Source organism: Malus domestica, chromosome 12 (assembly GCF_042453785.1).
Source record: "Malus domestica chromosome 12, GDT2T_hap1".
In the NCBI taxonomy this organism is placed as follows: Eukaryota; Viridiplantae; Streptophyta; class Magnoliopsida; order Rosales; family Rosaceae; genus Malus; species Malus domestica.
The window spans coordinates 31,599,281-31,616,301 of NC_091672.1; the positions used below are offsets into that span (position 1 = coordinate 31,599,281).

General features: G+C 37.5%; 1 protein-coding gene across 2 annotated transcripts; it reads right to left on the minus strand.

Annotated features, from left to right (window-relative positions):
• Positions 1-7,919: 7,919 nt before the first annotated feature.
• Positions 7,920-10,035, minus strand: LOC103451170 (protein HEADING DATE 3A-like). Of its 2 annotated transcripts, none has more exons than XM_070808915.1 (4): positions 9,689-10,035; positions 9,478-9,582; positions 9,289-9,329; positions 7,920-8,490 (listed from the first exon to the last, which is right to left on the minus strand). In XM_070808915.1, the coding sequence occupies exons 1-4, from the start codon at positions 9,884-9,886 to the stop codon at positions 8,469-8,471; spliced, it is 366 nt and encodes a 121-aa protein (XP_070665016.1). In that variant the 5' UTR covers positions 9,887-10,035; the 3' UTR covers positions 7,920-8,468.
• Positions 10,036-17,021: the final 6,986 nt, after the last annotated feature.

Consider the following 17,021-nt stretch of genomic DNA (forward strand, 5'->3'; position numbering starts at 1 on the left):
GCTATACTGTCAAGGACCCAGAAGAGTTCCCCTCCGACCAGGAGGCCAATCACTACTCGACACGTGTCAAGATTAGAAGCCAATCAGAGCGCAGCACGTGTCAACATCAAGAACCAATCATAACATGACACATGTCAATGTGACAAAGCTACAAGTTTTTCTATAAATAGGGGTCATCCCCCCACAATATTGCCTAATGCCATTTGTGTTAAATCATTCACAAGAACTCACTAAATTGAGAGCTTGATCCTTTGTACTTGTGTAAGCCCCTCACTACTAATAAGAACTCCTCTACTCCGTGGACGTAGCCAATCTGGGTGAACCACGTACATCCTGTGTTTGCTTCTCTGTCTCTATTCATTTACGTACTTATCCTCACTAGTGACCGAAGCAACCAAGCGAAGGTCATAAAACCTGACACTTTCTGTTGTACCAAAGTCCTCGCTGATTTTGTGCATCAACAGAAACATTCCAGTAGATTGGATATAATCCTCATTCATTAGGGCTCTGGAATAGCATCTTCCCAATGCTTAGATCCTTTACGTAAAATCCAAATGGATCAAAGGTCAATGAGCACCAATTATCATATACAAATTTATAAATTGAGAGCAAATTATGTAATGCTTGAGGCATAAGTAACACATTATGCAGTTTAAACACAACATTAGAAGTTCAAATTAAGGCATATCCAGTGTGAGAGATACACAAAACTTTACCATCACCCATGAATAACTACTCAGTGCGGGTGTAGGGAATTGCAGAATTAAGAGCTGCAGGATCTGGTGTAACATGATGTGTAGCACCACTGTTAGTGAGCTAATAGCTTGGAGCAGTCATTTGAGAACCAGCTATAGCATTCATTCCCATGGGAGAATTGTGAGAAAGTTGAGCTGCAAATTGTGTAAGACGACCACAAGATATAGCAGAATGTCCGTGTTGATTGCATAACTGGTAAGGAATGGATTTATCAGGATGAAAATTGCCCTGAGAATTGCCAGAAAAATTTGAGCGTGAAGGAAAAGGTCAAGGAACACTTCAAAAATTGTTGTTATTGTTACGACTAGCTCCAAAATTTCGATTTGGATTGTAACGATTCTAATTCTGATAACGTCCATGAAAATTGCCTTTATTGGATGAGCCTTGCTATCCACTGTAAGCATGAAAAGGCGAAAAAGAAGATGAGGATCTTGTTTTGCGCTTTTGCAGAGATATTTCCTTGCTCATAAGAAGACCATGAAACTCATTAATGTTAACAAATATAGTTATGGTTTCAATTGAGTCAACAAAGGATTCATCATCATCAGGTAAACTAGCAAGTGTATAAGCAACAAGATCAGAATCAGAAATCGGTTCACCAGCAGCTGCTAATTTGTCTGAAATATCTTTGATTGAATTCAGGAAATCAATCATTGTTAAATTGTCTGAATCTTGGCACAAAGGCTATGGATATGAGTGCGAAAAGCACCAATAAATCGATGTTCAAGAGATTGACATAAAGATTAAGAATCAGCCATTCCAATCGTCAGAAGAAGAAGATCTTCGGCAAGTGTTGAATTTATCTAGATCATTAGGATTTGATCTCGTTCGCACTAGATCTTATAAGCAGGATTAGTAATTCGAGATCCAGAGGAATCATAGAGACATACGGGAGGACAAACATAATCTCCATTAAAAAAACCAAAAAGCTTGTAGCGTTTCAACATAGGCATGAACAAGTTGCGCCAGGTGATGTAGTTTTGCCAATTTAGCTTAGTCGGTACCATGCTGGCAATATTCTGAACCGTGATAGAAGCCAGAAAAATCGATGAGGAATTAGAAGCATCTTCAAGATGATGAAGACCAGAAGAGGTGACCGGAGAGGAAGAGTCAATAGAGTTCATGGCAGTAGACATCGCAATTTGGCAGAAAGATTTACGAAAATAGGAAAGAAAATTAGGTAAGACCTGTTTGACATATGAGAAAATTGCAGAAAATCGAAAGCGAATGATCAATTCGTCGCTAAACTATAACAGCGATACCATGTAGAAATCTAATATCTTGTAATAATCAAGAGATTGAGAGAGAAAAAGATAAATTGTAGAGAAAGAATGAATATGTGAAGAATGATTCTCATTAGCTTTCACGATACAATTTACAAATGATATAGACATATAAATAACTGTCTATTGCCTAGTCACCAGTCTTACATAACAATTTTATCTACTAATTACTTAACCACTAAGGTAAGTACTAATCTGGTGCCTTGAGTGCACTGTGATATGGTAATCATCTATTACCTTTAACAATGTAACTATTATGCTGAGTCGTAACTCAACTGCCATCCTTTTTGTTTGTTCTCGTCATAGGGTCAATCAAAGTAATCATGCACTTTACTTTAAGAAACCCAAATGCTCTATTTCTTAATAACTTCATGTATACGTGTTTTGACAAAAAAAAAATTGTAATGTATCGTGCATGTGGGTATATACATAATCGTATTTCGTTATGGATCTCTCAAATAAGTTTATTTGAATAATTTTTTTGTTAACCCTCAAAACTAGGAGTTCAATTTAAGGTGGGTGTGGTAACAACAAGATGTGAGTGTTTCACAAGAAAGAATGTGCTACGTTCACTGGAGAATATGTTATATATTTGTTATGAGTTACAAGGGTGCTCAATACAAATAGTAAAAGCTTTTTCCCTTCAATTTGATCTCTTTTAAAGGGTATTCCTTCCCTTTCTATAGGTCCGAAGTGAGCCCAAAAAGTCTTGAGCCTTTACGTCTCACACTGTCTTACTTAGTAAATGAATTGTACTAGTAGACTGTGTTGCAGGCTAACTCTACGTTGTGTGATCGACACACAGAGAAAAAGTAACGTTCGAACAAGGTTATTCGCTTGGTTTCCACATCGACAACCCCTCAAGCACATCGCTCATTTGAAAATGGTTGGAATGCAACCTTTCATAGTCTTCGTTTTGTGTTAGTGACTGACATTGGCTGGGGCCATTTAGACACACTTGTCTTGAACTCCGTTCCATACAGCAGTGAAGTCCACCAACTGGTCAGAGTGGTTGGAAAGTACTTTAAGTTGGACTCTCATTCCTTTTGTTGGTGGTAAAAAGCATTCCTTGACTCAAGCAGTATATGGCAATGCCCTTCAGCTCTCCTCAATTGGGTGTTAGGTGATTAGCGCTATTGGGTTATTTTATGAAGGAAAAAGGAAGACCACATTGACTTCTCATGAAGGTGGGTGTCGTTGGTGGTTCTAGAATAAAAAGGTTTGGGAGGTTGTCTCAGTGGGTGGAAGGAGAGTGAATGTTTTGTTTCTTTGCTTTGGTGTCGTCACAAAGTTCAAAATTTTCCGTATTTATTTTGTGTGTGTCTTTCATTGATTGACACGTGTTAACAAAATAAATCATTTTTAACTTTGTTGCCACAAAGTCACACACAAAATGAGTGCAGAAGATTTGATCTCACGTGAGTGGAGAACAACATTGTTTGAGCTGTTCAAAATACGACGAAAACAGGAAGATTGAAAACAATTAAACCTAGCTACAAGGACGTTTGATACTTTCACACCTTAAAAGGGGCAAAAGCCTATAAAATTTAAAAACAAAGGCAAAAATCTTTTGGGGGCCTCTCAAAAAAGGCATTTTTCCAAATGCCTTATATTTTAGGGAGTTTTAACGAAACACTCTCGGTACTATTCACTTTTAACGAAAATGACATTTTTACTCTAAAAAGTCACTCATGGTATGTCACATCTCAGTCTCAACTTCGCCGTAGCACGATATTGTCCGCTTTATGCCCCGACCACACCCTCACGGTTTTGTTTCTGGGAACTCACACGAGAACTTCCCAGTGGGTCACTCATCCTAGGAATGTTCTTGCCCAATCTCGCTTAACTTCGGAGTTCCGATGGAATCCGAAGCCAGTAAGTTCCCAAAAGGTCTCATGCTATATGAAGGTGGGCATGTACATATAAGACACATCACCTCCTCTCTGTTGGTCAATGTGGGATGTTACAATCCATCCCCTTTAGGGGCCCGACTTCCTCATCAACACACTCGCACCACACAGCATAGTGGCTCTGATACCATTATGTCACATTCCAGACCAACTCCGTTGTAACACGATATTGTCCGCTTTGGGTCCCAACCACGCCCTCACAGTTTTGTTTCTGGGAACTCACACGAGAACTTCCCGGTGAGGCACCCATCATAGGAATGCTTTCGTCCAATCTCGCTTAACTTTGGAGTTACGATGGAATCCGAAGCCAGTGAGTTCCCAAAAGGTCTCGTGCTATATGGAGATGGGCATGTACATATAAGGCACATCACCCCCTATCCGTTGGTCGATATAGGATGCTACATGGTACTAGTCACTTACAACACATTTTTGTAATTTTGATTAAAACTTAAAATTTTCAAACCATTTTCATTAATTTTCCTATATTTTAATGGGTCAATAAAGGATCATGTGCTAACATTATTATTGGGCTCAATCCTCAATGTATTTTCTTATCCAATTGGCTATCTTTAAATCTCGTTTGGCAAATACGATTATATGGGAATAGATAACTCTCAAGTTTTATGGTATATTGTAGGTAAAAGTGAATGATTTTTTATATAGAGGTAATTAGAAGAGGATTCGACATGAATAAAACTATCCCTTCTAATCCTACCATATTGGAGAAGATTGGAATGGATGAGTTTTCTTCGTGAATCTCATTAAAACCAATCACTTACAAGTAAAGAAAAATATATTATTAAACCATAATATTAAAAGGCGACAAATTTAAATGCAAAAAGATGGATCATATGTTAATGAGATTAAAAGGACGCATCACCTACAATACCTGCGGCCAATAATTTGATTTGAAAATTTTCAACATATATGCACAAATAACAAATTACGACTTCAAAATTATTGATCATCTTAATACTGACATATATAAAGGTGAGTGCACACTTCCCTTTAAAATTGGGGTGAATCATAAGATTCTTAAAAGTGATAGTGGTCAAGAGCTAGCAAGATTAATTATTAGTTGATGAAAGTGTATAGGAAAGTTGATGCCAATCGACAGCTCCCTTGCATTTGTGTTGAGCAAAGGTCGGCAGGCCCATTCCCATCCCTTTGATTGATTAACTTGATTCTGACAACTATCGACTCGAATGTAGATTATTCACCAAACACGCAATTAGCAACGTTGCGCAATTTGGGAGGGGTAATGTTAGAATACCAATTAATAAGTCACTAATCTATACTATTATTAAGAAAATCTTCCTTGTCAACTTTTTTTTCTATTTTGCTCTCACTTTTGATACACACTATTGACAAAAGGAGGGCAAAATAGTAATTTTATACCTTTTGACAAAATGACAATCGTATCCCTATTTTTCTTATTTTACCCTCTTTTTATACTTATTTTTCCTATTTTACCCTCACGTTTGATACACAATATTTACATAAGAAGGAGAAAACAATAATTATGTAATATTAAAAAAAATATGCACTTATTAAGAGAAATTGTTCACACATACAAAATGAAAAATTTAATGCACATATGAAACTATCAAATTTAGTTAATTACTGAAAAATTTAGAGGATGGTTGAAGTAAAAAATGTGAACATGTTTACTCTTATCGTGACGTCCACTATATGGCGTTGTGTTCTTAAATTAGGATGTCATAGTGACATACGACATACGCATTCCTTATAAAAGAGTGATGCCTTATGCCCACGAGTGTCGTACCAACATGCAAACCCTATTCCTTTATGCGAAAATCTTAACCACTAAATTCACTATAAATGATGTGGATTTAATTAATCTCATTAAGTGAATTGAATAGTTAAAATTTGTCTACATGCATGTAAATGTACGGATGGTAAATGTAGAGACTCATGATCCATTATTTAATGCGAAAATTACAGCATAGTGCTGCCCTAAACATGAATTTCGCATAAAATTGACCACGTGTAATTTTGCTGAAGTATTACTATTTGGATCATATTTACTTATATCTTAATATCACTACAACGGAGCAGCGTGCATCTAAACAACAAAACCATGCATAGCTACTATATAATCAACTAGATTGGACTTATATGTTTCCTTCCAAAGAGGGTGCTTAATCAATTAATATAGCTAGATGGATATATGCAGTTACTAGCTATGTACCACACACAGACACACACAGAGGGTGAAATCATTAGAGTGGTAATTTTTTCGTGTGATTGAACTAATAATTGAACTGGTAACAACATTTAAGTGTGGTGGATTCGCGATGGGCATATCAAACAACCATGCAACATTTGACGGTATAAGCTTCAGACTGTTCTTGGACAATCTGGCTGCCCTGGCTGCGAACAGGCCCTTGGCAGTCATCATTTACAATGACGTCAGATATTAGCCGCTCACACGGACAAAGCCACAAAGGGACAAGGAGGGATAGCCGCCCCTCCACTCACCGGAAATGAAACCCAAGAGCGAGTACCCACCCCTCATCTCGCCGAAAATGAAGCCTTGTTTTTTGCTGCAGCTGCACAAACACTGCACAAACGCTGGCGAGCCACAGAGACGCAAGGAGGTGTGGTCGCACCTCCGATCATCGGAACTCGTCTCTAAGAGTGATAAGTTGCCCCTCTGGACGTCTGATTCCTCTGAACCTGCATTGAAATAGTGAAATTTTCAGACATCTTCTCATGAGGAACAAGAATGGTAGTATATTTCAGTTCATTGGCTTTAATAGGAACGATGTTGTTACGTTTATTGGCTTTAAGAGGAACAGAGTCGTAATGTTTATTGGCTTTAATGGAACAGTGTCGTTTCGGGTATAGGCTTTTGACTTAGTTATATCTACAGTCCACATAAAACTGGTTCGGCCCAAAAATGATATTCTTTCTATCTACTTGAACTATCACTTATATCATCTATTTAATAGATATGAGACTCGCGACTTTACCTCTGTAAGAGTTGCCCTTAAACACCAACACACGGCCCTTACCAACTCACATGACCAAGACCATATCGCAGCTAACACGGCCACCATCACTCACAAACGGATCGCCTGCTAGGGCACATAAAAAATTGGCTAATTGCTTTCATATACATATTTGGATGAGGATTTTCTAAGTTCCAAAGGAATGATGCCAAGTTATTAGGGAAAGTACCACAAAATATGAACAACATTGCAACTGGTTTATATTGACAAATTATGAACGATATTAATATTATTTACTATCTAAAATGATGTGATTATCGATATTTTTTGGGACCTTTTACCTTCTAAAATTCAGCCTTTCCTTCCGAAAATTTATGACTTCGCCACTGGCCACTCGATCCCCCACCTTCACCCACCCTGAGTTACAAGAACTCAAGAAAATCTCCACCCTGGAGCGCTAGCAACAGGGTTGAGCTTGAGGTAGGCGGCCAGCCAAGAGTCAAGACACACACCATACGGTGTTTGAAGCCACCCAGGGGAAGCTTGACTTCAAGATCTTCCGGCTGACTGCCGGTGACATCACTTACCTCAGAGAAAAAGTATTTTTAGTGTTCTTGTTTTTCTTGGTTTTCCCAGCCACGTGGAAGCCTAAGAAAGAGAGTCGTAGGAGACTCGCTTTTTGAACATATCTTGCTAGCATTTTTATTGATTTTATAATAAATTCTTATTTCATTCACAAAAAAGCTACAATTAAAATGAATTGTTATTAGCACTCCAAAAATCACATTCTACTTTTCAAACTTCCTATATTATGAAAGAAAAATACACTTGCAAGAAGTGTAAAATAAGATGTTTAAAGTATCAATAACATTTCCCTTAAAAGAAGTGAACAATTAATATTGGACAATACCTGTGTATATTATGAATATTTTGATCCATATGGTCTTAGATAGACAATTACACACGACATTTTTGTATTTAGAACAATTCATTCCTTGGAGCAAAAAGACAAACACTTTATTATTTACTTAAATAATCAGCTTTTAGTCCGAGCCACACAAGCACGTTGATAGCTAGTTGTTGCAGTTCTTGGAAAGAAAAGTATGTATTGTCAAACAAGCATGTCGAAATGCTATACCAGTTGTGCGTACACATCGATGGACTAGCTCCCCAACCAGCTACCTAAATTATTTTTATTAATTACTATAGTTGTAGTACTACAGCAGCAGCGGTAGTAGTAGTAGTATATATAATCATTATTTTTGCGGACTACATATATCTCTTTATCGTTTAATTTCGACAACGTGATCTATAGATTATATACCCTTACTTATTATCAAAGTTATCTTCTCCTTCCACCGGAGCCGCCCTCCCTTTGGCAGTTAAAATAGACGACAGACACCGGTAATCCAAGATTATAAAGCTCGGCGAAGTCTCTGGTATTGAAGTTCTGGCGCCATCCCGGAGCATACACCGTTTGCCTACCCAATTGGCGAAACACCACCAAAACAAAGCGATGAATCCCCACTGTTGGCCGTGGACTTTCATAACACACTATCTCTTGCCCTGCATGATCAATATATATGGGTTTCATTATCAGTGTTCATGCTTGAATATAAGGGTTCCTTCATGGCAGACAATTAGGGTTTGGGTAAAATTATTACCCTGGGAGATCCTAGCTAATAACAAAGCCTTCTCCTGAAAAGACCTTTACCACAGAGCTTATAGGCCCAAAGGGACATTTGCTACTGGAAAAAAAAAGGGTGTGCTATCCACAGATCCCATTTTATTTCTCACACACTCCTTGATAATTTATGTCTGTTAATTTTCTTCAAAGTGAATTTAGGGTTTAGGTTTTAGAATAATATATTTGGCAATGGAGAGTAACCTAACTTACCTATAAATTCATGCAATGTCTTTTCTTTCGTATCAATGTATAATTCATTCTCAACACACCCTCTCAAGCGTGACAAATTTTTCAAGCTTAACCCATAAACAACACAACGGGATAACGTGGAGTACGTGTGGCCTTTTGGCTTCACACGTGGAACAACCTATTCTGATACTATGAAGAAAGTTGAGATTTCATCATAAAACCAATTGACAAAATAAGGAGTAATCCAACTTATTTATAAGCTCATGCAATGTCCTTCATCAAATTAATGTGTGATTAATTCTTAACATAATATAGGGTTTATGATTAAGATATGTGGGCTTGTTTATTGTTAACAATACAACAAAATTAATGGTTAGAAATAAAAAAGTATAATTACAAAAGATTCCTCTAAAATAAACATAAATAAGAAAGAACCACATATAGTCAAATTTCAAAGCTGATCTGAAGATGCAGTAGAGACAACTAACCGAAGCTTGCCGCAGTAGTTGCTGGAATATCGGTAACCAACCTGAAACATTCGTGCAATCAGAAGTATCAGTACTACACTCCTTCCCCACTCTTGAAAGATAAACGCATAAAGAAGAAGTTGAAACCTCGCTGGCAAATTACTCTTCGTACTGTATTAAGAAGTGAGTTAAGCTTAAGGAAAGATATACATATCCCTGTGCAGAGAGAGAGAGAGCGCTACAGGATACACACCAATGCAAATATTCCTTTAGGTTGGGGTCACTTGGGCTGGGTGCATCAGGATCCACCATGACCTGCAATTAATGGAGTTAATTAATGAAACCCGTGCATGTTAATTTCATATATTCTCAATTCTGTATGTATGTATATATATGTGATGGATGGAAGATAGAAACTTACCAGAGTGTAGAAAGTCCTGAGATCGTCTCCACCAATATCAGCTCTAGGTTGTTGGACAACTTCAGAAGGTTTGAGCTCACAACCATTGTTAACCTCCTTAGTACCGTAGGTCACCCTCAGAGAAACAGACCTTGTGAAGGGGTCTAAAACATCACCAACCACTCGTCCAACAACAAGGGGGTCCCTATCCCTAGGCATTTTCTTTCTTTCTTTTGGAGAGAGAGAGACGGAGAGAGAGAGAGAGGGTACTTGTACTACTAGCTATCTGGCCAGATCTATGTGTATATGTATATGTAGCTAAAACTCAAAAGTATCCAGGTAAGTTGTGACTTTAGATATTGAGAGTTTGGTGATCAAAATCAACTATTTATATTCTGTTGCATTGCATGTTATATTGCTATTTTCCCGGTTAGCTTTTGTTTCTGGGCACTCAATGAAAGATTCTGCTCCGGCCATATATCAATCGCTCTTTCCTTTTTGCATTTTGCTCTCTTGATATTTTTGTTATGTTCTTTGATTTCTTACTAAATTCCTCTGATACGAAAACACGGGAATTGGCGATTGGCGATTGGCGATATGCCCTTACTCTTTCATCCACTGTAAAGTCAAGTAGGACCACCAGTTTTTATTCCCATTTGATCAGTTTATGCGTTGTCGGTCCAAAAGCTCCCTCATCATCGTACACCTTGTTAAAATCTTCTCTTTCCCTCCCAAAGAAAGAAAAATCTATAAAGTTATCATTTAATTTCCAGATACATACATGTATATACACTAAAACTAACAACAGTTTATTTAGTCAAAGTATATAGAGGAAAGTTTTGCATTATTATTTTAGACTTTAGATTGTATTAGGTTAGGCTTGTTTAAGAAATTGAGATTTCACCATAAAACTACTAGACAATATGATAAGTAAATTAATTTACTTATAAATCCATGCAAATGAGACATTTTTCAATGTGCCGAGAACACTGCCTCATGCACCAAGTGTCATAATACAAAGTTCATTCTCTCATCAATGTATATTCATTCTCAATACTTATTGTCTCCCTTAATTTATTGTACTTTTAATTTTTATTTTATTAATGTATTTACAACAATGTCTTTTCATGAAAGAAATGTAGGATTGAATTTGACGAAACCAGATCCCCACCTGAGCATAGGGTGGAGATGTTGAGAGTTGTCCCATATCGGTAAGAGACCAGGTTTGCTATGTGCTTATATAGTTTTGGGTTACTCCTCATATTGGTTTTATGATGGAACCCCAATTTCATCATTGTATCATAGCGGGTTGTCTTCGTGTGAAGCCAAACGGCCACACGCGCTCCATGTCACCTAGTTGTTGTCTACGTGTAGGCTTGAAAATCCGCCACATGTGCGGGGGAGTGTTGAGAGTTGTCCCACATTGGTGAGGGACTAGGTTTGTTATGTGTTTATATAGTCTTGGATTACTCCCCATATTGCCAATTAGTTTTATGGTGGAACCTCAATTTCATCAAGGGATCCTCCTGACCGGGCCATCTAGGCTATTGAAATTTGATCTAACAGCTACAATAATTATAACTTTTAGAGGGTCCCCTTGTTTGTAGCCGTTAGATCAAATTTCAATGGTCCAGATGACCCGGTCAGGAGGATTCCCACCCTATGCTCAGGAGGGGATCCGGTTCCGGATTTGACATCGTTTTTTAATTAAAAAAAATATTACTTTAGATTTTCTATGTTAAACTTCATGGAAAAGGATTATCCGGTTCCGGATTTGACATCGTTTTTTAATTAAAAAAATATTACTTTAGATTTTCTATGTTAAACTTCATGGAAAAGGATTATCGCAAGATACCTTTTCAAGGGATCCTAGAGATCTCGTAATTATGTTCGTTCATAGTAAATCATGCAGTCATAAATCATTTAAAATTCAAATATAAATAGTACTTAATGAAAACTGACTACACGATATACGATGAACGAACATAATTACTGGATCTCTATGATCCTAGAAAAATGATCTGACAATGATCCTTTTCCAAACTTCATATCCATTCACAATAAAGAATTTATAGTTGCATAAAAGCATTCTTCTACAAATAAGCTACACACTACTAAAACAAATTACTAATATTAGTCTAGCTGATTCCGTATGAAAAGGTAGAGAGATTAGGAGGGTAGAGAATCCTTCTTCTTTGCCTACTCAATTGCTGACATCACTAGAGATGCTATTACCAGCAGGCATCCTAATTCCTCATTCATGTAAAATGGTAATGGATTACGTCATTGGCCGGCCAGCCATTGACAAGATATATATGCTCAGGTTCAACAGCGAAGGACAGAAAACCACTCTGTATTAAGGACTTGGATTGTCTACCCTCTCATTTCGGTGCCCTTTTCGTGCCCTTCTGTTTGTGTGGTCACGGTTAAGCCACGTCAACGTTTTATATTACTATTTCTTTTTGTTTTATTATTTTTATAAAAAAATAATATAAAATGTTGACGTGGCTTAACCGTGACCACACAAAACAGGAGGACACGAAAAGGGCACCGAAATGGAAGGGCAGACAATCCAAGTTCCTGTATTAATGTATATATGCACTATTTACAGTCGGTGTAATTACGACCAGAATAGATAGACCATGACTCGTACGTGAGTGATGAGTGTACTATGTGCCTGCTGCGCGCTACTAACCAACCACGCACTTAAAAGTCACTGTCTACACATCATCACACACTGTCTACACATCATCACACACTGTCTGTCCTCGTTAACTTGAACTAGCACATTACACCCCACTACATATGCTTGTTTGTTTGGTCCATGGAAGGCCCACCCTAGCTAGCTAGTTGCGTCTTCATCACTTAACCAATATTTGCATGCCCTCATCAACTTTTCTTTTATTTTCTTTTCTTTTACTGCTAATGTGTTATACATACTACATAATTAATGCATATATTGTTTACACACATCAACAACTCAAAAATAGCAGGCGAGTTCTAATATTTGATTTACTGTGTATTTGTTTATTTATTTTCTCCCTATCCAATTGAGAGATCCTCTCATCTAATTAAGTTTCAGTCTAAATTGTCTCACCGTAGATCTCTGCTTTTGGCCTTGGACTTGGCGATAATCCTGAGTATATATACAATCCATCTAAGACTCTTCCCTTTCTTCCCTCTCATACTTCTCGTGTGTATATTGTTTGGTTTTACATTATTAAAGAGAACTTTAATTGTGGTCAATCTCTTGCTAAAAGCTATTGAGGAAAGCCTTTGTGTGTGTGTGTGTGTGTGTGTTTTTTTTTTTTTTAATTTATCTGTTTCTATGCTTGACAAAGATTATAGGAGAAAACTCGATATTTGTTGGGTGATAATGAAAGAGAGAGACAGACTAGCGCTGGGTACATGTGCGATTTTTATTCTGGAATTTCAGTGATTAAGTCAGGGCATTATGTGTATGGAAAATGAATTTCCCATTCCCTCCTTTCGAAATTCAAATACCACCTATAACTAAGGGATCAAGTTCCTCAAAAAATGAGGAATTGAATTTCTAAACTTTTGAAGGTCTCACCATTCTTTTGATTCCTTAAAATTTAGTAAACACACGAGTGGTTTATGATTGAATTTTTTTTTTTTTTATATTTTAATTCTGACTATGAGTACTTAAACATGCCATATATGAATGAGGTATTTGTTGATTTGCCCTTGAACTTGTATAGAGCTGCCAATTTCCCCGCTGAACTTTAATTTTAGCCGTTTATACTATTGAACATTTTTAATTAGTCAAATTGCCTCTTGAACTTTAATTTTAGCCGATTATCCCCTGAACTTTTGTAAATAGCCAATTCCCCCCCCCCCCTTGGCGTTAGATTTTAAAAACTTTCATTCAATTTTTCGTCCATCCAATTTTTCATCATTTTTCCCTCATACAGTTGTCATGTGTTGTTTTCGTGATTAAGATGGATGGAAAACTTGATGAAATTTTTTAAAAGTGATACTTTGGATGCGGTCCATAATCCTTAACATTATTTGATTAAAACCTTAATAATATTCAAACTTTGATCAAAGTCCCTTGACTTTGTACACCTTATTATATTACTATTAATATTTTTATAGTTTTGACATTAATTGTTTGATATTTTATGAGATTTATAATCCTATAAATTTAAAATCCCTCATTATAATCCTATTAGAAACGGTTACAAAAAAAAAATCAAACATTTTGATTTAATAAATGGATAAAAACTATGTAAAAATAAGAAATAATAAATGGCAAAAGAATGTATCCATAGTGTTAAAAAAATGGGGTGTGATATCCACACACCCCATTTTACTTTTCACACACTTCTAATTTTCGACTGTCAGATCGGATGAATTGAAGAAGATCAACAGACATAAATTAACAAGGGGTGTGTGGATAGCACACCCCAAAAAAATAAGTACATTTCACATATAACAAAGTGGTACATTAATAAAGAAGAATGGGTACATTATAAAACTAAAAAGAAAATACTACAAATGAATTGTTAGGGTACAAGTAAAAGATTAAAAAATTATGAGTACAAATGAATTTTAAAAAAATAGAGGTGCTAAAATAAATTAATACATGGGTACAAAATAAAATACTACAAATTTTAAAAAAATGTTGCAAATTAAAAGTGGGTACAAACTAAAAATATAAATATATAATACAAAGTTTAGGCATAAAACATAAATATACCATATGTAATTTTTCTATCACTGATTAAATATACAATGTCACGTGACGGTATACACATGGGTACACATGGGTATTGTTACATCTCGGCCCGGGCCCCCACCACATCCCAGGCTCGACTCCATCGTAGCACGATATTATCCGCTTTGAGCCCCGACCACGCCCTCACGGTTTTGTTTCTGGAAACTCACACAAGAACTTCCCAGTGGGTCACCCATTCTGGGAATAGTCTCGTGCGAACTCGCTTAATTTTGGAGTTTCGATGGAACCCAAAGCCAGTGAGCTCCCAAAAGGCCTCGTGCTAGGTAAAGATGAGAATATACATATAAGGCTTACAGGATCCACTCCCATAGGCAATGTGGGATCTAACAATCCACCCCCTTTAGGGGCCCGACGTCTTCGTCGGCACATATCCGGCCAGGGATTGGCTCTGATACCAAATTGTCACATCCCCGCTTGGGCCCTCACCATATTCCGGGCTCGACTCCACCGTAGCACGATATTATCCGCTTTGGGCCCCGACCACGCCCTCACGGTTTTATTTTTGGGAACTTACACAAGAACTTCTCAACGGGTCACCCATAATGGAAATGCTCTCGTGTGAACTCGCTTAACTTCGGAGTTCCGATGAAACCCGAAGCCAGTGAGCTCCCAAAAGGCCTCGTACTAGGTAGAGATGAGAATATACATATAAGGCTTACAAGATCTACTCCCATATGAGATGCGGACCGGGCTCGACTCCACCGTAGCACGATATTGTCCGCTTTGGGCCCCGACCAAGTCTTCATGGTTTTGTTTCTGGAAACTCACACGAGAACTTCTCAATGGGTCACCCATCTTGGGAATGTTTTCGTGCGAACTCGCTTAACTTCGAAGTTCCGATGGAACCCGAAGCCAGTAAGCTTCCAAAAGGCCTCGTGCTGGGTAAAGATGAGAATATACATATAAGGCTTACATGATTCACTACCTTGGGTGATATGGAATTTAACAATCCACCCCCTTAGGGGCCCGACGTCCTCGTCGGCACACATCCGGTCAGGGATTGGCTCTGATACCAAATTGTCACATCTCGGCCCGGGCCCTCACCCCATCCTGGGCTCGACTCCACCATAGCACGATATTGTCAGCTTTTGGCCCCGACCACGTCCTCACGGTTTTTGTTTCTGAGAACTCATACGAGTAGAACTTCCCAAGGGTCACCCATCATGTGAATGCTCTGGCCCCATTCTGGCTTAACTTCGGATTTCCTACAGAACCGAAGTCAGTGAGCTCCTAAAAAGCCTCGTGTTAGGTAAAGATTGTTAGAAATATGCCCTGAAAGTCAATCTTTGGAAGAAACATTTCAGGACAAATGAATCGATGTATGGATGACTCTTATACATCAAATGGCAAAGATACTAATTAGGACTATCTCAATAAATGATATATGTCCTTATTAATGAATCCATGGACAATAGATCGATTGAAGAAGTAATCTAATGATGTTAGACTACAGAGACCTTCTTCACATAACCATTATGTCCAAAAAGGTTTCTGGTCATTGGATTGTCGGAGGGACATTGACAATGCTTAGACCGGTACATACTGTGTCCACTTCAAATGGAAGAATGGAAAGTCTCATCCCATTTGTGTAGTGACACTAAGACAAGTATGTAGGTGCTCATTAAGGGAATGAGTTCACTGAACACAATCGAACGAGAGTAGTTGCATGAAGGTCTACTCACATGTCAAGCAAGTAACTCTAATGGTTGGAATAATGTAAGTAGTCCTTTGACCTGAGGCATCGTTGTTGTCTTGTGGCTAAGTACTTAATCTTTGATTATGTCAAAGTCACCCCATTCGCGGATGTCCACGGCATAATTGGGGTTAAGCCACTTAGTCATGAAGGCAAGTGAATGCGCAACAAGGAATCTCTAATCCTCAATTAGAGATGAAGAATACTCTAAGATATGATTCGGGAATCTTCGGCCGAAGTATCGAGCGTAATAAAGGAAAACGTTCCTATACGACTCAAATGAATCATATAAGAAGGAATAATCACATTAGGGGTTTGACATAATATATACATACCCTAGTAATGTGATTGAGAGTATTGTTTTAGAGAAAGATCGAATTACATTGTAATTCCAACTGAATAGGTTCTCCAGACAACTTATACATTAGCTTGGGTAGCTATGACATATAGTTAGATGTCACTCATAGCTTGTGAGTTCTTCTAGATAATTAAATGTAGTCATCAAAGAAGAAAGGTGAATTAAAAGGAAGTTTTTAATTCACTAAGTGATTGGATTAAATATAATCAATTGGATTGATGTCAATCACCTCACTGCCTTGCTAATTAGAACCTAAAATGATTGTACACCGATACACTCTTGTAGTGAGTAATTAATGGATGATGGAAATAATTAATTGGATTAATTAAGTGTTGTGATTAATTTAGAAAGTCTAAAGAAATCATAAAAGCGATAAAATATCGTTTTGGGCTTAAAGAAACGTTCGGGTTTAATTGGGCCCATTGGGCCTAAACCCATTGGGCTTTTATTCAAGCATTGGATGACTAGAAATGAATAAAAGCCCAAAGCCCAAACCAACACAAAGGGGCCGGCCCTTTAAAGTGGAGAGGGAGAGATATTT